Raw genomic sequence first — 25,724 nt, 5'->3', positions numbered from 1 at the left:
CTGGGATCATGACCTGAGCCGAAGGCAGATGCCTACCCAGGCACCCCCACATCATTATTCCTAAAGAGAATAAGTTCCATTTGTTCTTCCCTAGCTTAATTAGGGACCCTCTGTCTCCCTGTAATGAGGTTAAAGGATGAGGCACTACTTTAGAATTCGCCAGAAACTGTCCCCTGGAGTCTGTAAGTAGGGAAGCACTGTTCTGGCCCACTGGGGCATTCCTTTCCAAATCCCAAAGACCTTCCTCTCTGGGGGCTTCTCCTGAACGCTTTGGGTCGTTTCTTTTTGGTGGTGGAGGAACTGCTCAGCTTTTGATCTGTGTGTGACTCTGGGAAATGAGGCAATTGGGAAGGACCCCCTCGGCACCCCAGCCCCCCTGCAGGGTCAGCTGCTGCTGCAAAGGTCAGAAGTGGGGAGCAGGAGGTGAGCAGTTTGGCCCGGCTGTTCCAAAAGAAGCGAGCCGGCAACTCTAACAGTCCTTGAGTTTTATTTTTATTTTTAAAATCAAAGTAGAGGAATTTTGTGAGTCCCAGAGGAGCGCTTTTATGTCATTTTTGTTAATTTTTTTTCTTTTTCTCTAGAATTTCCTCTAAAACCCATTAGGGAGATTTCACGTATTCCAGATTTAGCACTTTAATGGGCTTTTGTTCCTGTCTTGATTTTTTTCCTTTTTAAAAATTTCTCCTCTGATTTTTAATTAGCTATTTCTGGGATTACAGAGTTTGCCAACTCAACCGCAGAATTTCTGGAAAGCCTTTTCATTTCTGTGCGGGTTTATGATGATAATATCATGCACCCGGTCTGACTCAGAAGGTAAGAGAAGACCTGTCCCGGACTAACTCTTGCACCGGCAGACTGCGTTCGCCATGATGAACCATGTAGGCGCACTAGACCCGTTTTCTAGAATCACAAAGACTCTAAGTTGGACGGTGCCTTTTGAGGATCAGCCTGATGGTTTTCTTTCTCCAGGAACCTCGGACAAGTCTAACCTGGAGCTTATCACTCTGACGTGCACCTGTGTGGCTGCGACCCTCTTCTGGCTCCTGTTAACGCTCTTTATCCGAAAACTGAAAAGGGTAAGAACATTTCAGACGAAGTTCTATGTTCCTTTTTACCTAATGTTCTAAAATGCTTGCCTCACGGCTAGAGCAGGCACTAAGACAATGTCAGAGTCTAATCCCCTTCCCCCCTGGCTTCTGTCTCGGACCTGGGGAGCACCAAACATAGATCATTAAAATGCCTCTCAACCATTAACAGGAGTGTTCACACCCAAAGCTAGAGCAACGAACAGAGGACTATTTCCCAGAAACAGAAGGGATGTTTTTGATATAAAGATATGGCATAAAATCTTTAGATGCAGCATAAGACCTGCAAAGTCTTTCTTATTCTTTGCCAAGAAATGAAAAGGAAAAAGCAAAATAGAGACACCCCCCGCTCTGACTTACGTCTCATAACATTATGGGAGTGCACACAGCACACGGCGGTTCCGTGCCCTCTGAGCCCCACCACACAACTACATTCTTTGCTGTGAGGTTCAGCCTGAGCACAGGACATCAGATCTCTATCATTAGGCCTGCAGCCCCACTTGCTTCTCTGCCGTTCGGCGGCGAAGAGCGGACATGCGTTCATCCATTCATTCCTGCCTCCAACATTTACCATGCACCTGCTCCACAAGGAGCATCAGGCCCGGTGGTCAGGCCCTCGGGTGGTAGTGGAGAGGACACGCAGAGTGTGCGGTCTGGAGAGGAGCCTGGCTTTCACCGGTTACACAGACAAATGTGAATCTGGCACTAGAGGCAGCTGACTGAAAGATGTCCTGTAAGGGGGCGGGGGGCAGTCGGGCCCAGAAGGGAGGGAAAAGTGCTTCAGGCCGAGGGAAAGCCTGCGTGAGGCCGGGGCAGGACAGGGACGCCTTGGGAACAAGAGCCTGATGGAGGTCCGTGTGACTGCCGTGGAGGGAACAAGGTAGGAGGTGAGGCGGGAGAGGAGAGGATGCGAAGGCTGGCCACACAGGGCCTTGCAGGCTGAGGTAAGAAATTTAGTCTGTGTTCTGGAAGTAAAAGGAAGCCTGGGCTCGTGGGGGTCTGGTGTTGTTAAGCAAAAGGAGGCAATCAGTGTAAAAGAGCAGGGTCTGGAAAGAGAATTTTGGCTGCTGTGAGAATGGACCAGAGGAGGCAAGGGTGCCTAGAGAGGAACCTACCAGAAGACTTTCTAGTAGCCCAAGTAAGAAATGATAGTAGTTCTTAGTCTAAGGGATTAGAATTCAAGGCATATTTAGAGGACTTGAAAAGTGTCAAGGAGGCCTCCTCCATTTCTAGAGATTTCTTAGTCCTTATTATCATGCCAGGTCTCATGACGAGCTCTTCATGTAGTATCCCAATTAATCCTTCCAAAAATGCAAGGAGATAGATATATTATCATTCCCATTGTAGACAGAAAGAAAGTACGGTTCAGAGAGGTAACATAACTTGTCCAAAGTCACAAAGCTAGTTAGAGTTGGAGCTGAGTGTTGAACCCAGGTTGTGCGACCTTCGGCTTAGTAACCAAAACCAACAAGGTGTCCGTTATGGTGTTGGTATGAGAGGCAAGGCTAAGCAGGAGCCTTCTGTGGTAATATGTAACATCAGGCGTCGGCCGTATGGAATGATTGGTTTGGGGCCGTGACATTGAAGGCCACTGCTTTAGAAGGACACAAAGGCCACACCACTAGCATTTTGAAAGGGGTGACAGAGAGCGTAGGGAAGTAGGTCTAACAAAAGCAAAGCTTGCCAAATCTGGAAGGGAGGTCCAAAGCCTACAAAGGAGGGAGGGGGAGAAAAAACTTCAGAGAAAATGAAGTTTAGAGAACAAGTTTGAAGGTTGTGGCAGGAAGGAAGGCAGCAGAGAAAGGCAGCCCACTCTCTTCCTCCCCCACTCCCCAGAGGAGGGAAGGAGCCCACAGGAGCAGAGTGGAAATAAAGCTGGAAAGGTGCATTGGGACTAAATTGAAGATGGCCCTAGTATGTCTAAAAATCTGAAATCTTGATGTCCATAAGAAAGGATGAGAGCAAGAGATGATTCCCTCCAGAAGAGGATCCTTAGGGAATTTGAAAGGTGATTAATTGTGGGAGGCAAAGAGATACAGGCCCTCAAAAACTATTTCCATGTGGTTTCTGTAACCGCAAGTGAATTCCTCATTGATGGGGACTGGATGTTACCCTTTTACCCCCACGCCGCACAGGACAGTGTTAGAATTAGGGCTAGCATTGATGGATGCTTACTGTGTCCCAGGCCCTGTTCTCATAGCTTGACATGGATCATTTCATGCAATATTCACCACAAGCCTGGGAGATAAGCACCGTCATTATCATTATTTCGCAGATAAGGATACCAGGTTTAGAGAGGTTAAGCGACTTGCCAAAGTTAGGTGCTGGTCCATAGTTGATCTGTGACTCAGAGCCGGGCAGCCAGCTCAACGCCTGGGCCCTGAAGCGCTCAGCTGTGCAACTTCCATGCCAAACACCTAGTAGCTGCTCAGTGTTAACGTCAATTGAAAGAATAAATATTTGTCAACTAAGATTCTACTATCCAACTCTCCTCCAGCCCTTCCTTGAGGTTTGTCTGGTGTTCCCGCTCATCTGCCTTATTGAGATAAACCATAAAATTCCACGGGGAGATTGTCTTTCATTGCCTGATACCCTGTCCCTCTCAACACCTCCACCAGCCTCCCAACCTGTGCTCCCAAAACTGACACATTCCTTGCTAGGCTTCAGCTAGCCTGGGCTCTTTGAAGATTGGAGGTTTTTTTCTCATGGCCGTGGCTATATTGGACATCGAAAAGTATAGTCCTAAAACCTACTCGCGTGGCTTCTCTAGTACACACCCAGCACCCTGGGAGAGGAACGTGTATTCCTTCCCAGTCTTCTAGACTCACACGAGGGTCTGACGGGCTGGCCCTCACAGATTAGCACCAGTGGCAAAGGCAGCTCGTGACAAATGTGCTCCGTATCTTTCTCTGATTTCCACTCGCCGTGGAGGCCAGGCAGATCTTTCTGCTTTGAGCTATTTGTCACACATTTTAGTGATAATTTCTGGGAGAAGGAGACCGATTGCAAGTGATGGATGAGGTGAGCGGTGACAGCCCAGAACAGGGTAAGAGCTGAAGAATGCGGGCGAGCGTGAAATGGTGTGGATGGAGAGGGTGACTTCTCTCCTGAACTCTGGTCCTGCCTAGGGAAGGGCAACGCAAGAGGGTTCCAAAATTCATTGAAATGAAGTTGCTGTAACTTCTAGGCAAGACTTACCCAAACCGACCTTATATGGGTAAGCAACCTTCTTTTCTGAACTGCTCATAGAAATGCCATCATCACTTCTACATTGAATCGACAGGCAATAAATTCATTGATGGGAATCTAAGACACTAAATGTAAATCCACTTATCTATGCTATGAAATAAAGGATCTTTTCTGGGCTTGATGTCCATTACCAAGATAAAACAAGCACCTGAAGGCAGAAGCCCACCTTACTTACTTGACAATCCTACTACCGGCCAAAGCTCAGGAAATGGCTGTGTTTAAGTCCCATGCCTCATAGACTCCTCGGCCTTTGAAATAATCAACTTCTATTTCTTATTGAAGGTAAATCTTATTCTGTTCTCACCAACGGATCCCACAGTGTTTCCAGGTACCTGCAGCAACCAAGGGGCCAGGCCTTCTGAGTATATTTAAATACTTCACATGAAATATGCCTCTCAACTGTCCCAGAGCTCCTGGGTTCACTTCGCCACCTCTGGCCCTTCTTGCAAATGCAGGCAAGCCACAGTCACACTTCTCACCGTTGGCCTGGCTTGTGACGTATATCCCTGCTTATACAGATTGCCATGGAAAGTTATTTTCAGTCAATCATTTGGAATGATTTTATAAAAATGCTTTGCATGTTTTGGAGAAGGACTATCATCTGATCATTGTTTAAGAACAAGCAGCAAGGTCACCGACCATCTGGGTGCATATTATCTGAGACAATATGGTGGAGCCAGCCTACAGAAATGCGGCGTGAGAAGAGTAAGGAGTTATTTAATGGGAAGTGTGATGTACGTACGTGTATGCAGAGGGGTACTTTCTGTACCCAACCGCATGGTTTCAACCAAATGAACCAAAATAGCAGCAGATGTTGCTGGGTATTATTTTAAATTGGATATCCAGGTTTTTTTTAAGTTGCTTCCTTCTTGGTGACTTTGAGATCTCTTTCTTTCTCAGTCTTCTTCTGAAATAAAGACAGACTACCTATCAATTATAATGGACCCAGACGAAGTTCCCCTGGACGAGCAGTGTGAGCGGCTCCCTTATGATGCCAGCAAGTGGGAGTTTGCCCGGGAGCGACTTAAACTGGGTAATGTATTCGTTCAACAGATTCCTAAACCCACACTGAGCGCCTACTGCCTACAAAGCACTGTGCTCCAAGGGCTGCAAAAGTCAGCTAGACTTGGGATTCTCCCCTCCAGCTGCTCACAAAACGGCAAGGGAGGTGGGCACAGAGGTAAATAGTTCTAACAGAATGCTGGGGCGGCAGTACAAGGGCATGGGGGAGGGGGCGCCCGGGGGGGGGGGCGCTCAGTGGTTAAGCGGCTGCCTTCGGCTCAGGTCATGATCCGAGCGTCCTGGGATCGAGTCCTGCATCGGGCTCCCTGCTCCGTGGGGAGCCTGCTTCTCCCTCTGCCTGCCGTTCCCCCTGCTTGTGCTCTCTGACAGATAAATAAATACAATCTTAAGAAAAGAAAAAAAAGGGACAGGGACACCTACTTGTTCTTGCAACAGTCTCTAAGCACCTTGTCTGAGCAGCAGACACCTGTCTAAGCCGTGAGGGGTACAAAGGTGTCTGAGTGCACTCCCCCAAAGGGTGAAGGAGATCGCTGCTGAAGGAGATAAGTGAAGGGCAGGGATCAGTTCCACCACGAGACTTACAAGTACAAGCATTCCTAAACAAGGACATTTTTGAGGACTTAGAAATTTGTGACACAATTCAAGATGTCAAGGAACAGCACAGCCAAAAATGTGGAAGGAGCGTCCGTGCCCCTTCAAGGCTGTGGGTCAAAGAACCCCTCGGCACAAAATCCACAGACTATGTACGTGAAATTTCTGTGGGTGTTCGAAATGTCCAGACAGAGAAGTCCCAGGGGTCAAAAGTTACATTTTTGAAGAGCAAGGACCACTGTTCCCCCGTAAACATCAGGCAGCCGTGCTTTCTCCTCCAGCTCAGCGTCACGATGCAAATTAATCTCCAGCCTGGGATAGTACAAAACCAAAGGAGCCTCTGTGACTCTTGCCCAAAATATTTGGACTGTGGCTTCTGAAAAATTTCTACTCACTCCTGTGTACGCCAGAATCATTAATAGCTGGAACTAGCAACAGAGATCATGGATCCAGTGTTCCCAGATCTTGTCACTCTCAGCGAAAGAGCCTGTTGTTCCGAATTTGAGGGCATTGCCTCCCCTCTCCCCCGACAGGCAGACTATATTGGAGTGGGGGTCTGGGGGGACGGAGAGGGAGAAGTGCTTCTTCTTGTTGTTCTCTTGGGCCTTGAAATGACTCCGCTTACATTTCTTCTTACATGAGAAAGAATACTTGGCCCCAAGAGTATGTTTGTTTGGCTTGGGGAAGAAAATTGGAAATCAGTGAAAAGCTGGAGAGACAGGCAAAAGCCAGCAATGGCTGCTGACAGGGGGCGGGGGGGGGGGGAGAATCATCTAAATTTAGAGTAGTTAAGGGCAGGTGGTACACTAGATGAGTTCCTTCTGCAAGTCTAAATTATATGGCAGCTAGCCCAGCCCTTCAGTGACCTTGGCAGGGAACTGGGATAATTTTCCCACAACCGTAAGCCATTCTCAGGCCACATTGCTTTCCAGAGTTATTAGTCACAATCAAACATCCCTCTTCCTGTATAGGACATATGAGCTTTTCGCCCCATCTCTTCACTCCTTCACCTAGTATCCCTGTGCTCCGTATCACATTGGGGGCCACTGCTAATCCTTCCACCAGATTTCCCCTGGGGCCTCTGTGGGTTTAGATAATCCCATTTCAGGAGGTTCTCCTTGTGGAAGATCTCTCTTACGGTTCTTTCCCTTCTGGAGTTGCCAGATGTTATGATGTGGCTCAGGTGCACGTGAGTGTCTTTGATGGGTGAGAGAAAGGGGGTGAAGTCAGCTCACTCTGTCTTTCGGCGCAGAGCGCGGCGGCAAGGGCCAGAGGAATGCTACTCCTACTAGCATGGGAGCAGAAAGGCCCAAGATTTGGGGGGTTTTAAGCCAAATACATGACAGAAAGTAATCTGAAGTAATGTCTGGCAAGTGAAAGTAACCAAGACTATGTCTGGATGGTTGGAGAGAAAAAGCTGGTTTGATGGGCAGAGTTACAATGGAGCTATAAATACCCAGAAAAACATGCTGTGTAGGGAAATACACAGACAAGTGGCATCTGATTTCAGCTTTTTGTACTCTGTTGGTTCCTACTAGCAGCCCTGTTGAGACAAGTCGTAATTTATGGTACCTGTTATAGATAGATACAGTAGGAGTTCGGGTCAAAAGTGTTGCTCCCATTGAAATGCCTGAAATCCGGGAAGAATGGAATCTGTTTTGTTAGTGCTTCCTCACTAAACCTAAGGGAGAAGTCAGCACTTACAAATGTATCACAGAAGCTGGGATAATGTCGGACAACACAGCTTCCTATTGCAAAATAAACTCAGAATTACCTAATCTAGGAAACAACACAGGGAACATGGAATTTGCAAGTGGACGGCACCTGGGCTGGTGTTGCCTCTTAGAAGACCAGCTGGGCACGTCAGTGCCGCCGGGCACCCTCCCTGGAGTGTCCCAGGGACCCTGGCCAGTCAAGGACACTGTTGAAGGGGATTCCAGTAGCCTTTCATTGTATGGCAATGACCTAGCACTTTCACAAGCCAGTTAGCGGCATGTAGGTAATACCAAGGAGGATTGTGAGGGAGAAGAAGGATCCGGCAAGGTCAAGCCCAGGGTCACCGGGCTCCCCTGAAACTGGAACAGTGGGTCTGCCAAAGGATTCCAATGCATCAGATGATTAAAGAGCCCATAATAGCTTCGTGCTGTTTTATGAGGCAGCAGTCAGCTTCCAAGAGAATAGATGAAAAGGGCCGAGGGAAGCCAAGTGAGAACGAGCTTATTCTCACTGACAGAAGCAAAATCCCCAAACACTACTTAAAATCAAGTGTATTATGCCAGGGCCAAGAAGGGAATGCGTGGGTCTGAGGCTGTGGAAGGAAAAAGGATTCCGCCCGCCCCCAAACAAAGCAAGAGTCTTCACAGTATGCGGTATGCGGGTGGTGTCCTAAGAGAGAGATTACCTGGATATTTGTCAGGCTCTGGACACTTTTCCTATCAGGCATGGCAGAGGGAATACGTTTTTTGCTCTAAAAAAGCAAAGAATGAGCATCCAACCAAAAGCACCTATCTTTACAAGTCTGGTAGCTGCCAATGCTCCTTCCACGAATGATTTCCACACCAACTACCTGCAGGGTCCGCCTGAGGCACTTTTATTTAAACCTAGAGTCCCCATTCTGGTCTATTTCATGGACGGTTTTATCTGAAGAGGGAAGCAGAGCCCATATCCCTGTCCATGGTGCCCGCTCTGGGAGGAATGATCTTTATCAGTCACTACCAGTACATGTGAGAAAAAGCATGTAATTTTACCAGTGTTCCCTCCTAACGAAGAGGGAGTCCCCAGGAGACAGCTGCAAAGAGGCTCTTATGATCGCATCGGTAATTGAATTTTTCCTGTGTCCTGACTGGGTGCCTGGGGTGGTTGGTAGTGAGGGGACGATACTAAGCAGAGCCAGGGTGACGTCATCTTTGTTACTGAGTCAGTGCGCATAAAAGTATAAAGTTGTAATATGATAAGGAAGCAGGAAAGCTTCGTTATAAGCTTTGCAAGAATCTTAAAAACAAACAGAAACCTATGTCTTTGAGGGGGAAGGGATTGGAGTAGAAGGAAGGAAGGAAGGTCGGTTAGTTAACTCACTGAAGGAAGGCCCCTTATCAGAACAGTCGTCTGAGAAAGACACTAGGCTGAGAGAGGAAGGGTTGTGTCAAATTAACATTCTGACTACCAGGATTTACTTTTGACCAACGGCATTATGTTGGCTATGTCCCCCCGCCCCCCGCCCCCAGAAGAACCAAGCGAGAGTGACTTCTTTGGCTCATTTTTCCTTTTGCCACATCATGCTTGAGGTGTACTGTTTCTCTGAGTTCTATTTGGCTACCTGTGTCCTGATGGTGCAAAAGAAAGTGCCCTGATATAAAAAGTAGCTGAGGCATTCCGGGGCGGGGGGTGCTCTCTTCACAGAGCATCACCCTCATGGTCTCCAACCCAAGGGTTCCTCTAGGTCCCCATAACTGTACCAGACTTGCTGCAAGCATCTCACAAGTTCCCAAACGGCTACTCTTCCTTCTGCACTAGGCACAGGGGGGCCTTCTGTGCACCAAGCCCTGAACCCGCTTCTGGGAAGATTCAGACGTGGTTATCATTTTGAGCATCTGAGTCAAGTGGTCTCATGCAAGGGTAAGGAAAGAAACATGTTAACAGCGGTCACAGCAGAACATGACAGGTGCCATGAAAGAAACCTGACTTTGTTATTGCATTTGGCAACCATTTCTCTGTGGGCTTAAACAAATTGCTACCAGTGGTTGCCTGGTAGCCTAGGCTTATGTGCTGAACCCTGAAGATGTGGACATCATGTAAGAGCACGGTAGGATAGCTGGGAGCATTTTGCCTGGCAAGGAAGGCTGAGAAATGATTTAGTGATTTTTGTGTAGCTATGGGACATTCTCAGAACCGATAGCAGGGACTGACATTCTGTTTCTTCCTTTCTGCTGAACTCAGATCAGAAGAGAGGTGCCTGGGTGGCTCAGTCGGTCAAGCATCTGCCTTCGGCTCAGGTCTTGATCCCAGGGTCCTGGGATCAAGCCCCACATGGGGCTCCCTGCTCAGCAGGGAGTCTACTACTCTCTCTCTGCCCCTCCCCCTCTCTGGTGCATTCTCTCAGATAAATCAATAAAATCTTAAAAGAAAAAAAAAAAAGAAAACAGCTCAGAAGAAATGACCTCGAGAGGCAAGAAAAGTGGCTTAGGTTAAACAAAGGGAAGTCTTGGTAGTAATGTTGTTAAACAATGGAAGAGACTCCCCAGGAAGATTTGGTGAAGAGGAAACTAGTCACCCACCCACACCAAATGCCTCCCAGGGGCTCAGTCTCGCTGCAAGGGACAAAGGCACCTCAGAAGCCCAGTGAAGAGGTGGAAGGAAGATACCCAGAAACATGTCCCTTACTTTGACTCTTTGGGGCTCAGTTTATTGGGGATTCTATTCAAAGTCTACATGGCTCACATATGCACATCGGATACTTTCTTCCTGAAAAAGACAACCTCACCCTGCTGGCTTGGCAAACAAACCAATGTCTTCTTTTCATTGCAGGCAAGTCACTTGGAAGAGGGGCTTTTGGAAAAGTGGTTCAAGCTTCTGCATTCGGCATTAAGAAATCACCCACATGCCGGACTGTGGCTGTAAAAATGCTGAAAGGTATGGGTGTCATAGTTTGGCTTTTAGCAGACGGGTTGCATACCCAAAACACTGGTATGAGCTAGATATGGCCTAGGTCCAAACTCAGCTATTTCTGCTTGGCCACATAGCGATCTTCTACTGCTGGAAGCATCCTTGGCTTCAGGAGTTTTAGATCAGGCCCGTGAGAGCTCAGAATAAACGTTATAAATGAAACAACCCAGCACTGTCCACGAGAAAACAATTTCTGTCACCTCAAAGATCTTTCTCCTCTCCCATCGTGGGCTCTAAAATACTAGGGACTTAAGCTCACTTATAACCACAGGTTCAAAGTTTTGGAATGATCCATTATGACGTTGTAATGGGAAATTAGCTGTGCATCATAAATCCCAAAGTCTTAGCTGGGGCTGGACCTAACTATAAAGTAAAACTATGAAGCTGGAATAATTGAGATCCTCAGAAATCTAAACTATTTTATACTGTCAGGTCCTACCTGCAAAACATTTCCTCTTTAGAAATTTTAAAAAAATCTATCTATCTATCTATCTAATCTATCTATATCTTTCTCATGATGAAAGATACTACCCCTCTCTGAAGCACCAGAGAAGTGAAGTCACATGACAAAGTGATTCATGACCACCACAAGACAGATGAAAATGAAAATAGGTGAAAACTGCATAAATCAGACATCCCAAAGACGCATGTTTCTTTTGAAGTATGGAAAATACTTCATTTCTTCATTCATGATGGAATTTTCATGTCATTTTGACTCATTTTCAGATTCCAAAACCCAAAAGTACTGGAAACCCAAAGGCCATTTTTTAGCTTTCCCAACTCTCCGAGATATGACCAGGGGCTCCTGAGGCATGGGAGGCCATGCACCCAGCCAAGCAGATCCCTAGGAAGGGCTCCAGGAGAAAGGACCATTTGTGTAGGGAGACTTCAGAGCGCTTCCTTCCTTCCAGCATGGATGCCAGCATTGCAAGAGCCCCATGAAGTGGTATTTTCTACCCGAAAAGGCTGTCCTTGTCAGGCAAAGTCTCTGATAAAGCTCTTCAAGGAACCTGACCGTTCTGCCAGAAAGTAACCAGAGAAGGACTCTTATACCCACGAATCAGGACTTCTGCTCAAAATGGACTGCCCAGATGATGGCAGGCCTTCCTGTGAGAATCCCTGCATTCTAGCACCCTGCCCCGCACCCCATGCCCCAGATGCTGAAGAGAAGAGGCATCAACATGTCCTCTGTGTGAGAAAGTACCAGACTAGGTGCTTTCATGTGTTAGGTTGAACCACATGAAATTGCCATTTTTCTTATTTTTCTCTCTCCAGGCTTTTGAGGTAGATACTATTTTCCCAGTTTGCAGATGAGGAAACAGGGCTCTGAGAGGTTAAATCGCCTCTGCAAGGCCCTACAGCTCACGAGTGCAAAAGTCAGGATTTGAGTGCAGCACAACGCCCCCCTCAACCCTCCCGCCCACAGTGCTACATAAGAGGGGCTGCTGAGACCTGGCCTCCAGTAAATGGCCCATTGCTCCAAAATCCTAACATGATCCTAGCCCAAGTTATGGAGGCAACCTAATATCCAACCTTGAATGAAGCGAAACTCCATCTGGAAGCATCTGCTTCCTCAGCTGTCCCGTTTCCCTGCTTACTACCACACCGTCTCCTGGAGAGGCGGGTCTGCTGCCCATGCTTGTCAATTTCCATCCAAGATAACACCTGCCTGTAAATGGAACAATCCGAGCAAGAGAGCCTGGTTTTTTCCCCTCTGTGCTGAAGGGGCATAAAAGCATGCAGGGACTGATGAGTTTGAGGGGGACGATGCTGACTTGAAAAATTTTAAAGGCCCCAAAAATGTATTCTTTGTAATACAGAAATAGCGTGTGCAATATCTTTATAAATGCTTATCTTTTTAAGCCATGAGCCTTGATTTTTAAAAGATGGCCAAATCACCCACTATATAAAATTCCTAAAAACCATTTTCATTCAGCTTTCTTGCTCAAATTGGTTGGCCATCTGTTTCTAGGAGAAATTGAAAAGACAGAATGTCAGACATAGGCCATGAGTCAGAAGCTCTTTCAAAGTGCCCTTGAGCAGAACCTTTAACCTTTTTGGGCCTCATGCCCATGTCTGAAATGAGAAGAGTATTCATGGTGTTTATTTTTCTAACAAATATTTGTTGAGCATCTACTGTGAGCCAATCTCAACCCCGTTGGAAAGCTTCTAGTGTTTATCTGGTTATTACTTAAAAAATAATTTAAAAATGATTTGTGCTTATGAAATACCATGCACATGCTCTGGCCATTTCCCAGACTGTTCTACAGAAATACTTGCATATGTGTACAAAGATTACACACTGGCTATCTACTACAGCATTATTTATAATGGCAAAACACACACACACACACACACACACAAACTAGAGATAGTTCGAATGTCAAGAATGCTATTAATCAACTAACAAGAATGGAAAAAGTCTCTGACATTAAAAAAAGCAAATCTTAAAAAAAATAGAGAGGATTCCATTTATGTAAACAAAACAAGACCTTTAAGTGGATATATATGTTTATAAATACGTAGAAAAAAGTCTAGGGAAGTAAGTGGTTGGAATGACTTTCACTTTTTACTCTGTATAAATCATATTGTTGGAATATTTTACAACAAGATATGATTTTATTTTTTAAATTTTGTAAATGCCTTATAAATTAACCAATAAGAAAGACCCCCTCCCTACCATCACCAAAAAAAGAGAGAAAACAAACAGAACAAACTTAATTTAGGCTTTAGACTCTGCTAAATCTTAGAGTGATGTTGTTTATCTCTGCGAATGAAGTTGAAGTCAGATGCTTATGGATCCTTACAACTCAAGATAACCCTGCAGACTCCAGGGAGGAAAAGGTTATAGGGAGAAAATAACACATTGCAAAGATGTTTACAGAAGTGGCCATTCCACTCTTGCAGACCCTGGTGCTCCTTCTTTGTAACTCTTCAAAGAGGGGAAAGTGAGAAAAAGAGGGGAGGTGTGGGCACATCCCCTGTCTGGAAGGTTCTTGCTGCGCCTGGTTCTGCCAAGCGGAAGCCTTTGGAAGGCGCCTTCACGAGGTGCCCAGCTCTGAGTCAGCGCATTGGTGAGCAGAGCAGGTCCACTAAGAGGAAATGCCCAGTGACTAACCCCACCACTGCTTCTGGGCCTTACTGTAATCAAAAGGATGTTGGCTCAGGAGGGAGGGAGTAATGAAAACAGTCTGGAGACCGGGCCTTTCTCCAGAATGTGGGGAAGTTAATGAAGCAACCGGCTGAGCATTGGCAAACATGGAGGACAGGAATGCCGCCTCCAGCGGAAAGAGCCCCATTGTCCTGTCGCCCTGACTCTTCCTTGTTTCTCACACAGAGGGGGCCACAGCCAGTGAGTACAAAGCTCTGATGACTGAGCTCAAGATCTTGACCCACATTGGCCACCATCTGAATGTAGTCAACCTGCTGGGAGCCTGTACCAAGCAAGGAGGTAAATGAGGAGGGCCTGCTCCCTCTCCCAGTTCACATGCCAAGAGCAGAGTGGGATATATAGCTCCTTCTCCCCGTTCCTCCTCACCTCCTGAAAAACGGCCTCTCAGTAGGTCCAGAGGAAACAATTTGTCCATTTTTGGAAAGGCGCTCCCATCCTAGAAATGCCTTTCCTGTACAGGTAACTGAAAGTTTCTAAAGAGAAGGATTCCCTTTGAGACCTCCTTCCATGGGCTCCAGGTCAAGTGGAGAGCATTTTTCTCTCAGGATGGCTTTGAAGGAGTGTGACCAGAGCTAAGGTAATGGATAGAAGGGTGAGCCTTCCTTGAAACTCCACATAAAGGAAGGAGTCACTACTGGTGGGATCCCAGGAAGAGGGGATGTGAGGGACAACCAGAAGGGCCCTTCCCTTCAGACAGGTTTTCCCCGCTGGGGCAAGTGGCTGGGACAGGGCTGTGGTCATGACTCGGGGCTCCAGCATGTTCCTGAAGACCTTTCTATCTTCCCCTGTGGCAAGGTTAGCACTTGGATATAGATGTATAATCACGGCTTCAGCCAGAAAGAAAGGTGCAAAAGACCTGTGCGCATCGGTGTTTTCCAAGGTCCACAAAACTAGTAGAGATGAAGGGTAGTCGAGAAGACCCTACCTGTTGGGAGTAGCGGTGGGTACAGAAAGCAGCTAAGGGCTGGGAGACCCCAACTAGAGTCGTAGAGACCCAGCCATAGTATGCTGCCTGTTTCTCCATTACCCTTGAGAATTGACAAGTGATAAGCCACCTGTTTTGCGTACAGGGCCCCTGATGGTGATCGTTGAATATTGCAAATACGGAAATCTGTCCAACTACCTCAAGAGCAAACGAGACTTATTCTTTCTCAACAAGGTAAGGAATTTAGGGGTTGGGAGTTTAGGTGATAGCAGCATAAAGCCAGAGAAAACTGTATTTTTCTGTTAATGACTAAGCCTAAAACCCAATCTCTGCTTTTTCCTTCCATGCTAATATACCACACTTTTTGTGGGCAGCGCAGAGAATATGTAATCCTAGCATATGAAGCGACAATTAGAGGTTAAAATTTCGAGTCATCTACCTAACTACCTATCCAAGCATCTTGATCATTTTCTTTCTTTCTCTCTCTCCGTAGATAGACACCCACACAACTCACTTAGTTATTTCTTTAAAGAAGATGATAGCAAGTATAATTGTCTCCATTTACTAGAGAAATTAAGGACTCAATCAACTGAGTGACTTTGCAGTGAACATGAAGCCAGAGAAATTATTTTCTCCTCTTGCTGTGCCCTTTACTTCACCTTCCCCGGACCCACACCTTCCCCTTGTCAGCCCCGTGTACACACAGAACCAGCTTTACCCACTAAAATAAAACCATGTGACAAAAGGAACATGTAGGCTTAAGTCCTGAAGGCAGAGATTATTGAATGGAGGAGAAGGTTTAATAAAACTTCACCAGTGTGACCCATCCCAGCAGTGTTGTGTCTTTCTCTGGGCCGGAGCAGCTTGGAGAGCAATGACTCAACATTATTACCTGATAATCAGCAGTGTGGTGATTAAACACACAGACTCCAGAATCAGACATCCTGGGTTTAAATCCTGTCTCTGTCACTCAAAATCTGGGACCTTGGGCAAGTTACTCAATCTCTTGGTCTCAGTTCCCTCCTTTACTAAATGGAGGTAAAAACAGAACCGAACTCATGGCATTGTTGAGAGAATCCCATTTTTCACTGAGCTAAGCACTCCAGAAATGTTAACTATCCTTGTCATTATTGACCCACTGAGAGAGAAAGACTGGGAGAGTCCAACTTAATGCCACTGATCTATACAACCTGTATGATGGATGAAGTGCCGCACATCCAAGAATTACGCCCATCTGTCACATGGACAAGAGTATTCACTGGACATACAAATAAGAACCACTGGACAGCTGGTCAATTCTCTCATCCCTTCAACTTTGACCCTACCAAAGACACAGGTGGTCTACCAGACTTGGAAACATATATGCGAGAACATATTGTCCCCAGTTTTAAACCATGCCCTCCAATAGAACCTTGACGCTGAAGGGGCACATGACTGGCTCAGTCAGTAGGGCATGTGACTCTTTATATCTCAGGGTCCTGAGTTCAAGCCCCATGTTGAGGGTAGAGATTACTTAAAAAAAAAAAAAAAAATCTTGAATCTGGAAAGGACCTTGTGTTCAGCTAGTTCACTCTCTCACATTATAGATGTGCCCAGAAAAGTCAAGTAAGTGATTGGCTTAAGGACACTCCCTTACCCAGAGGTGAAGTCTGGGAGAAAAGAGCCCCGCTCTCTTGACAACCCTTGCAAAGCTTTTCTGTGCATTATGCTGGATAAGAAAAGCAGGGTGGGGGCAGGAGGGGGGAGAAACCATAAGAAAAAGGGGAAAGTGGTGGCCTGGGTTGGGAGCAGTGCAAACTCCCTGCAGTCCTGAAATCTTGGACTGGCTTCAAGAAGAACTAAGGCAGCAGCGTACCCCAGGGACCTGGGCAGGATGGAACATTTGGGTTCGTGCGTTCTTTGTTTAGAAAGCTCTGCTTCCTTCTCTGGCTATATTTAATGATTCGCCTCCCTGTTGGTGGAGCTCAGTGTTTTCATGGAAAACACATGGCTGTATTTCATATTTGGAACCTAAAGGAATATAAAGAGAAAGTGAAGGAAAAACCGAAAGGCTAAATAGAAATGGGATATTCCGTTTTCCAAATAAATGCAGCAGGATCTCTCAATACTATTTGTAATAAATGCACTGCCTTCTGCCAGAGTCCCGAAAGTTCCGTACATCCACCTTTATTTAACAGCGATGGTTACCAATAAGCAAAGCTGAACAGAGCATTGATTGAGAGTCAAGGAAGGGATGAGGGAGCTTGAGTTAAGGCCCCTGCAGATGTGTCTGGGCTGTGACCACTGGGAGGATGAGGAAGAAGGTGGCCCGGGGAGCAGAGAGCATGGATTGTCATGGGCTGAGCCGTGAGCAGACCTGTCGAGCACTTTCCTCCCCACACCCTTGCCAGTGCCTTTTCCCTGCTGCCTTGTGGCCTGAGCAGGGGCCTTGTGAAAAATCCAATTCCAGTACCCAACTGAGCAGAACCAACTCTAACTGCCTCAGGGAGACGCAGTAACAAAGAATTACAGTTTATCTCTTCCCAGGTAGGTCACCTGGGGTGGCAGTGTAGCCTGCCTGCCCTCCTGCAGGGCTCCTGCGGGGCTCTTGTCAGCAGGCAGGAGGCTGGTACCCCCCAGCCTAAGTCTGTCTGGCTGTCCCTGCTGTGGCTCCCTCCGCTGTCCTCTGCTTACTCCCACTGCGCCCTCTAGTGGAAGGATCTCTCCTGATTTGTGACATGTCTAGGAAAAGCAAGCAAGGATGTGGACCCAGCACTGCCTCGCTCCGTGCAGGTGCATCAAGGGACACCACTGAGCCTCAGTCCCTGTCAGCCCCTTCCTCAGTACTGCCAGCTAGCATGACTGAGCCCAGGTCCAGGCTCTACCAGCACATAGTCACGAAGCCACCGGACGCACCAAATCTGTAGTGTCACAGTTATTAGATGAATTACCAAAGATGATAAAAATCTTTTTCGGTTCCACACGAACACCCAGAACCAACACCTCCTTTCCTAGGAGGCCAAACATAATAAGATGGAGCTTTTCCAGTGAGGAAAATGAAACCCAAAAAAGGAGGTAATTTGCCCAATATCATAATGAAAGAGCCAGATTACACACCAGGGCTTGGATGCGCAGTCCAGGATGAAAGGCCTTTTCTACCCTTATTAGGATCAAACTGGATCTTTGTTTTTAATGGCGGGGAGACAAAGAAATGTTCGCATTCCCTCCTTCCCCAAAGAAGCCAGAGAAATCGATTAAGTATGGCCTTCTCTCCTTACACCCAGGGATTATGCCAAGTGAAGTCCCAAGTCCACTAGGGATTTGGGGATTTGTCTCTATTATTTGGATATTTCACAAGATGGTGTGTGGTATGGAAAAAATGGTAAAAGGCATGGACTGGAGTTGGCCAAACCTGGGTTCAAGCGTTGCCATTTACTACTTGCCTGTGACTTTTATTACTCACCTCCTCCGGACCTATTTCTTCATATATCAGCAAGAACTACTTCATAAAATTGTTACAAAGACTAAATGAGAAAAGGTACCTAAGAGTCTTAATATACTGGCTCACACCAAACAAGCGCTCAGTGAATACCAGCGACTGTTAACATTTCTTTATCCTACCTAAGATGCTATCTCGAAACCCACCCAAAAGCCGAACAGACTCCAGAACCCCATGAAGAGCCAGGCACCTGAGCATGGGGTTCTTGCCACCAATTTACCACCCGTTTTGTGCAATGACACTCTCCCAACTCAGGTGCCTGCCCGCATGAGGGATTAGTTTCCCTCATGGCTGTTCTGACACTCTCTTTCCCCTGTGTCCTTCTCGGTCGGTTCAAAGGATGCGGCTTTACACGTGGAGCCTAAGAAAGAAAAAACGGAGCCCGACCTGGAGCAAGACAAGAAACCAAGACTAGATAGTGTCACCAGCAGCGAGAGCTTCGCGAGCTCTGGGTTTCAGGAAGATAAAAGTCTGAGCGATGTTGAGGAAGAGGAGGGTAGGTATTAATTCCTTCCTGTCCTACAGTCTGAGATATTTTTACAACATACTGTGCATCTCTGACATTTTTTTCTTATTTATCACCCTAATAAACATCCGTGGGAGACTTGAAGGGTAATGTCCTGAGGAGATAAGATTTGAATTAAGATTATTTACAGAGTTACTAATTTTGACAGGGAACTGTGCAATTGTCTCCCCTCAGGGCTTTTTGTCCAAATGGATCACCACCAACCCCCCCCCCGCCGCCGCCCCATGCCTGGGTAGAATGGGCTGGAGGCCTGGAAAAATCTCTGATGTTCGTTTTGAAACTCCAAAGCTCTTGAAAATGAACTCTGATCTACTTGTTGGTTTTATGTTTTGCTAACATTGTTCCAATAAACTGGGATTTGGTGGAATAATAAGAGTCATTACAAACAGTTACGGTTTTAATGCTTTCCAGATTCTGATGATTTCTACAAGCAGCCCATCACTATGGAAGATCTGATTTCTTACAGTTTCCAAGTGGCCAGAGGCATGGAGTTTTTGTCTTCCAGAAAGGTCAGCCTTGTCTTTTACTGCTTTCCTTCTTTGCCAAGCCTGGACATGTGGGTGTTATATGGACACACACTCACCTTTGCTCTAAATCCACCCTTCCTAGTATTTGCTTATACTTACATAGAGTAAACATCACACCAAATGCCTTAATTTGTCCTGATAGGATGGAGGAGCCTCGGATACCAATGAGTAGAACTGGATTCTAGGGGAAGACCTCACCAGATTTCAGACTAGACAAACCTGGTGACCATTCTCCACATTGCCCTCTGGCACATTTTCAAAACTGGCCAGAATCTCAGAATACACAACTTCTCCGGAGAGCTTCTGTTAATTCATCCATGTGGAGTGCTCCACGAAACCAGATCATGATCTGACCTTAGCAGCTCAGGGTTCAAGGCCGGAGGTGGGGGAAGTGGGGTTTTGCTCACGGGAGACATCAGTGGCCAACTTGGTTTACCAGGATGCTGTCCTGCCCAAAAGTGGCAAAGCGGACTCGGGGCATTTCTTGGCTTTTGGGCCTTGGGGCGGGGGGGGGGGCCTATATTTGTAAAGAAATGCCTTCGTGTTTATGGTCACCCCATGGGCTTTGGAAGTCACTTCCTTCATGTAAAGGAAGCATGTGAAATGGATCTTCTAATTAAGAGGAATAAGGACACTGAAAAGGTGCAGGGAAATGGTGGGTTAGATTAAGGAAATGCATTGATGATGCAACTGTTTCATTCTAGTGCATTCATCGGGACCTGGCAGCAAGAAATATTCTTTTATCTGAGAACAATGTGGTGAAGATTTGCGATTTTGGCCTTGCCCGGGATATTTATAAGAACCCCGATTATGTGAGAAAAGGAGATGTAAGTCAGTATGATGTTTCTTTGACTCATTTATACCCTGTCATCTTTAAACCACAGACCAAAGCCCCTGGTAAATATTTACACACTCCCCGAAAACCCATCATGTGCTTTCTGTGAAGACGAGCAGCCCGAATGGGCTGTATACCAGAGAGCCCTTGCGTGGGGCTCAGAAAGACCCCCGTCTCCTGGTTCTGTTCTTTCCCCCATTGCTGGCTTGGTACCTGTCCTTTTGGGCGGCACTGCCAGAGCCTGCTAACCTGAGAAATGTTCAGCGGGGGCCTGGGAAGACCATATCATCGCCTCCCTTTGACTCCTGTGGGAGTTCCCTGTACCGCTGGAGAGAACAGCCTGGACTCTTTCCCTCAAATAAACCCGGGTGATTGATTCAGCAGGTGTGGATATCTCAGGGAAGTGGGGGGAGGGGATCAATGTTATCTCGCTGACAAGGAAATGGTTTACCTCCCCTGCCTGCCTTCCTGCCTAGCATCTCCCTGCTGGCTCCCACTGGCTTCTCTTCCCTGCTTGTTTTTGAACAGAGTGTTATTTTGCACCTTTGTGGGTGACTTCCTGTGTCTTCTCTTCTCCAGCCGGAGGGCTGAAGCTGGGTCTGGGCTCTGACGATTACTCCGGGAGCAGTTCTCACACTTGAGCAAGCACACCCATCACCTGGAGGGCTTGTTAAACTCTAATTTACTGAGCTCCACCCCCCCCCACCCCGAGATTCTGATGCAGGGAGTCTTGGGGGGCGGGGGCCTGAGAATCTGCCTTTCTAATGAGTTTCTAGGTGCTGCAGATACAGCTGCTCCCAGGACTAGACTTTGGGAACCATTGCCCCACGGTCTCCTTTTATAAAAGGAGAACAACAAACCTTCCTTGGGAGCACTGATTTGCGAAGTCTGTCCCTATTTTCTGTCATCTCTGTCTCTTCTGGACTCTCCCACTTCTGTCTCTCTCTCTTTCAATCCGTGATCCCATACTTCCTGTCAAATCCCATCCATCTGCAGTGCAAGGCCTAACCCACCGGGACTCCTCCTGTCTGAAGAGAAGGAAGATTTCTCGGCACACTGGAAAACCAGCCAAATGGTCTCCTAAATGCTATCTATCACCTTCCTTCCTTCCAGTGCCTTCGCCTGCTCCCCTGATCCAGTGACTTTTTAAAAATCCTGTCTTTTTTTTACATAGCAAGGCCTTTCAAAATCCTCCTTCGTCCACACCAAAAACCAAAACCCTGAAAATCATCGATTTTTCAGGATGTGCCCTAATTCAGATCATCCTTCTCCAGGACCCTGTAGAGCTCACACCTTTTGGGGGAGAAGGGCTTCTTCCCGAGTCCTGGAGGGAAGACATGCAGGATACATGGGAGGGGCTCACCAGACAGTGACTGCCCTCTCTTTTAGTGTGACACTGTTGTAAGGGTTTCCTCCATTTGAGGAAACCATAGCTGCTCTAGGAAATGATTTGTGGGCCAAGTGTTATCTGGGAGGGGAGCCCATGGGCACTTGGGTGGAACATGCTTTGTTTTCCAGTCCTTCTGCTCAAGGCCCCCCTGCTCTTTTCTAGACTCGACTTCCTCTGAAGTGGATGGCTCCCGAATCTATCTTTGACAAAATCTACAGCACCAAGAGCGACGTGTGGTCTTATGGAGTACTGCTGTGGGAAATCTTCTCCCTAGGTAAATCCGGGGGGAAGGAAGGGATCAAATACATGGCCCAGAACCAAAAGTCTGCATCCTCTGTCGAGTGTCCTCTGGATAGACCCACCCTTGAGATCAGCCTCTAAAAGACGCCTGGGTCCTTGTAGAAGCTCACATAAGGAACGGTGCATGCGTGTATGCCCTGTACTGGAAGAATGCTCTGTAGCAACACACATGGCGGGGGGGGGGGTGGGGGCACACCAGCATCACATTAGCCAGTCTGACTACTTTCTCTCTTCCTTGCGCCTTCTCCTAATTCCTCAAACTCCCCAATTCCTAACGCCCTGCCCCTTCCCTCTCTGCATCACCCTCCCCTCAGAATTTCTCCAGAAAGGCCCCAGCAAGCACAGCTCGACGGGCGTCGGTGTTAGAAACCGGCTCCAGCTTGGATATTAGCCCAGTTAGCCCTAGACGCTGGTTTACGTAGGATGAACAATGGGAACACTGGTTGTATTTATTCTGCTTCCAATAACATCCACGATGGGTGGCTAGAAGGCCTTTTCAAGGCCCCAGGCCCACAAATGTGCACAGAGCCCACATCTGCTTGCAGACAACACACTGATGCTCCGAGGCCTCCCAAGCGTGGGGTCTAGCCAACAGTCTTTTGGACTTTGCCAAAAATTTGCCTTTCAGAGCAAATAAAAGTCACCCAGTAACATCCCTGGTTTCCTGTAATGTGTGAAAACCATTCCCCTGCTTTCGATGACAGGCACCTGTTGCTTCCAGTCCTTGAAAGCAGTTTGGCGTCGGCAGTGGCCCCACAGTGACACGGTGCCAGAGCCACACGCCTCCCAGCTGCTTCCTACCAGCAGCAAGCACTAGAAAGTGCAGACAAACAAATGCTGAGACTAGATCCGAGGTCTGCAACAGGGCAGGTCAGGAGGCCTTGGCTGCCCCGAGCTCCAGCCAAGCGTCCCCCTCAAAGGAAATGTTACGTGGGTCTCCTGGATGGTAAACTGGGCGGGAGGCAGAGTCTGGGCCCCTCTCGGGCGCGGTCCCCGTTCAGCCTCACCCCGGAGCTCAAGGCCCCCTTTCCCTCGGGTCCCTCACAGCAGCCAGTCCTCCAGTTCTGTGAGGCATTTAAAAGAACGTAGTGAAGTAAAGCATTCTCACTGAGGTGTGAATGATCCCCGAGTATCCGATTCCAGGTCCACTGGCGTATTAAAAAGAATCTCAGTCACCCCAGGTAGGCGTCTCTAACGACGGGCTTTCTTTAGAGTTTCTTGTGGGGAGGTGGGAACCCCCATGCAGAGGACACCCCTTCTCCCGACGTGGGGATGGCCTGTGGGCATCGGACACCCAGCACCACAGGACCGACCAGGCAAGCCTGCGCTGCTGGCGGGGATCTGCTGAGCCTCTCCCCAGGTGGTACTGGCTGTGGACATCCATTCCGATCACTGGGGACTTGGGACTAAGCCATCAGTCTAAAGGGAGGAGGCAAACACGGACTTGCTTCCCCGTGGTCTTCTGCACCCCGAAACCGTGAGGTACCCTGTGCTTCCCCATGCTGTCTCCTGCAGGTGGGTCTCCATACCCGGGCGTGCAAATGGATGAGGACTTCTGCAGCCGCCTGAAGGAAGGCATGAGGATGAGGGCCCCCGAATACGCAACTCCTGAAATGTGAGCCCCCAACTTCCTCCCTTCCCCACCCGACCTCGCTCTTCCCACCAGCACACCTCCAAAAGGGGGAACGTCCTGTCAATGATGTTCAGCCCCTCTTGGGCCCAGCTGTGCTGGGACTATTTTCTGGAAGTGGGACACATTATCCCTGACCCATGCCTCCCTATTTCCCCTCTTGAGCACGGACATGACTTTTCAAGGCCATTAGCGGGAACTGAAGTTAGAAATTGGGCTTCTAGGTATGAATGCGGGCACAAGGAACAGACCACCCAGGCACTGAATGCAAGACCTTGTCCTCCTTCACAAAGTGGGAGCCAAATGAGCTAAGCAGCCACAGGGATGAAGGGCTAAAAGCCACTATGGACCAGCCAGTCCTCCATTCACGCTACAGACCCGTGAGGGGGGTTCATGCGGAATTCAGGGGAAGAGGTGTAGGAGAGGAAAAGAATCTCCCGAATGAAGTAGTAATCCTTCTCCCCAGAAGGCTCCATGGGCATTAAGACTTCTCGAGACTCATTTTGGGAATTGGCAGCCGTGTAGAGCTTTTTCTTGAGGTGGATCGCTGCTTAGGATCCTAGGACTCCAGGCTCCTCGGGAAGGCGTTCTCCATCCTGCAAATGCTTGCTGGCCTCCCTCAGACACTCTGTTTCCCTGAAGCTTTGTGGATGTTTTGAACTTTGAGGCCTAAGCAGGAATGTGATGACCCTTGCAGTTCTGTCGAGCTGCTGACGAGGACTCGGACCTCCCCACAGCGGCACCACCTTTCCTGAACTGGCAGGCGGCCCTCCCTGTGCTACCCACACAATGGGGTCTTGTCAGAAGCCCTGGGATGGCCTCTGGGGAGGAGTCAGAGGGAATGAAGTATGGGCTTGGCCAAAGTGCAAGGTTGCTGTCTTTTTCCTTCATTATCTGGAGACGAGGCTAGGTCAGAGCCCGGACGAGAGTGGGAGACTCGGGCTTGTGAAGGCAGTGCTGGGGAAGAGCATGAGTGCAGAAGGGAGCTAGGGGCACCTGTGCTTGTCGGGCCTGTGTGGGGTCTGGTCAGGGAAGTCCGGAGACCTTGAGGCAGGGCTCCTTTCGGAGAGCTGGGAACAGAGTAGCCCCAGGACGACATTTGGGCTGTGGAGTGTGGAAGGCATTGAGAGTTTTTAATCGCTTGCTTCCTTTGGCTTGGTGGAGAGGGGCAACAGCTGGGAGATCTGGTGTAAAAGGAGATTACTTCGCACTTCATGGTTTTCTAAGCGTTTCCCCCACACAGTTTCAGCTAAAGCTCGCAGCAACCTCGAGGGGTGGACAGACAGATGTTATAATTCGAATTTGAGGAGTAATGAAACTAATCCTCTCAAAAGTGAAGTGATGGGTCCTCCGTCAACTAAGTAGCAGAGGAGACGTTTAAGAAGCCTTTTGGACTGATTTCCCTAGATCACAAGGCTGTTAAATTAGAAATACACCCACATTCCTAATATGTCCACTCATGCTTTGAATATCTTCCACTTTTCATATACTCTGACAAACACGGGGCACCCGGGTGGCTCAGACGGTTAAGTGTCTGCCTTCGACTCAGGTCATGATCCCAGAGTCCTGGGATCGAGCCCCGCGTCGGGCTCCCTGCTCAGCAAGGAGTCTGCTTCTCCCTCTGCCCTTCAGCTCCTGTTTTCTCTCTCTCTCTCTCTCTCAAGTAAAATCAATCAATCAGTCTTAAATCTGACAATCACAAGACTAGTTCTCAACTACTAACCGTAATAATTGCAGTCATTACTAGGTAACGCCTAATATTAACTAAACAGTTATTTAGTGCCTAAGTGCCAGGCACTGTTTTAAGTGTCTTTTAACCCATACTAACTTACCTAATGCTCATAACAACCCTATAAAGTAGGTACAATTATTAACGCCATTTTACAGGTGAGAAAACCAAGGCACAGAACATCTAAGTGATCTGAGACACTGCTAATAAGTTTGTCTGAGCCCAGAGTCCACACAGGCCACATACCTGCAGGGTCTGTTCTAGTACCTATGCAGATTCTAGTCCAAAAGGATGCTAGAGGTACAAAGTCATATCAGCTTTGGACTGAAAACACCCTTGGACTTCATCAAAGCTTCAAGTCTTCACATTAACCACTCCCGGGAAACCCTCGTATCCCACGCAGCCTGTAGAGAGAAGGATGGTTCCTCAATGCTGGAGAGTTCTAGAAATGGTGAAAAGCAGTGGCTTTGTGAAATGTTTGTTCAGAAGCCTGGAATCCAAACCTTCGGCCATTCTCAAGCATTCGAGAGCTGGTGGAGAATTGCCGTCTTGTTTGCTCCACAGCGGGAAGGCCTGAGTGGAGGACAAAGTGCAGCTCTTGG

General features: G+C 47.7%; 1 protein-coding gene across 1 annotated transcript in view; it reads left to right on the top strand.

Moving 5' to 3' along the window:
* FLT1 (fms related receptor tyrosine kinase 1) overlaps positions 1 to 25,724 on the top strand; it is a 168,031-nt gene that overhangs the window by 130,706 nt on the left and 11,601 nt on the right. The window contains exons 16-25 of the mRNA XM_088022184.1: positions 970 to 1,076; positions 5,235 to 5,367; positions 10,473 to 10,577; positions 13,948 to 14,061; positions 14,853 to 14,941; positions 18,525 to 18,681; positions 19,123 to 19,220; positions 19,943 to 20,065; positions 21,626 to 21,737; positions 23,279 to 23,378. Coding sequence (XP_087878310.1) covers positions 970 to 1,076; positions 5,235 to 5,367; positions 10,473 to 10,577; positions 13,948 to 14,061; positions 14,853 to 14,941; positions 18,525 to 18,681; positions 19,123 to 19,220; positions 19,943 to 20,065; positions 21,626 to 21,737; positions 23,279 to 23,378 — 1,138 coding nt within the window. The remainder of the gene's footprint in view (positions 1 to 969; positions 1,077 to 5,234; positions 5,368 to 10,472; positions 10,578 to 13,947; positions 14,062 to 14,852; positions 14,942 to 18,524; positions 18,682 to 19,122; positions 19,221 to 19,942; positions 20,066 to 21,625; positions 21,738 to 23,278; positions 23,379 to 25,724) is intronic.

Source organism: Eumetopias jubatus, unplaced genomic scaffold (assembly GCF_037043125.1).
Source record: "Eumetopias jubatus isolate StellerSeaLion01/CBP00866 unplaced genomic scaffold, mEumJub1_p1.0 scaffold_3, whole genome shotgun sequence".
Classification (NCBI taxonomy): domain Eukaryota; kingdom Metazoa; phylum Chordata; class Mammalia; order Carnivora; family Otariidae; genus Eumetopias; species Eumetopias jubatus.
The sequence above is the reverse complement of the archived record's forward strand: the minus strand, read 5'-3'. Positions and strand labels throughout refer to the sequence as shown.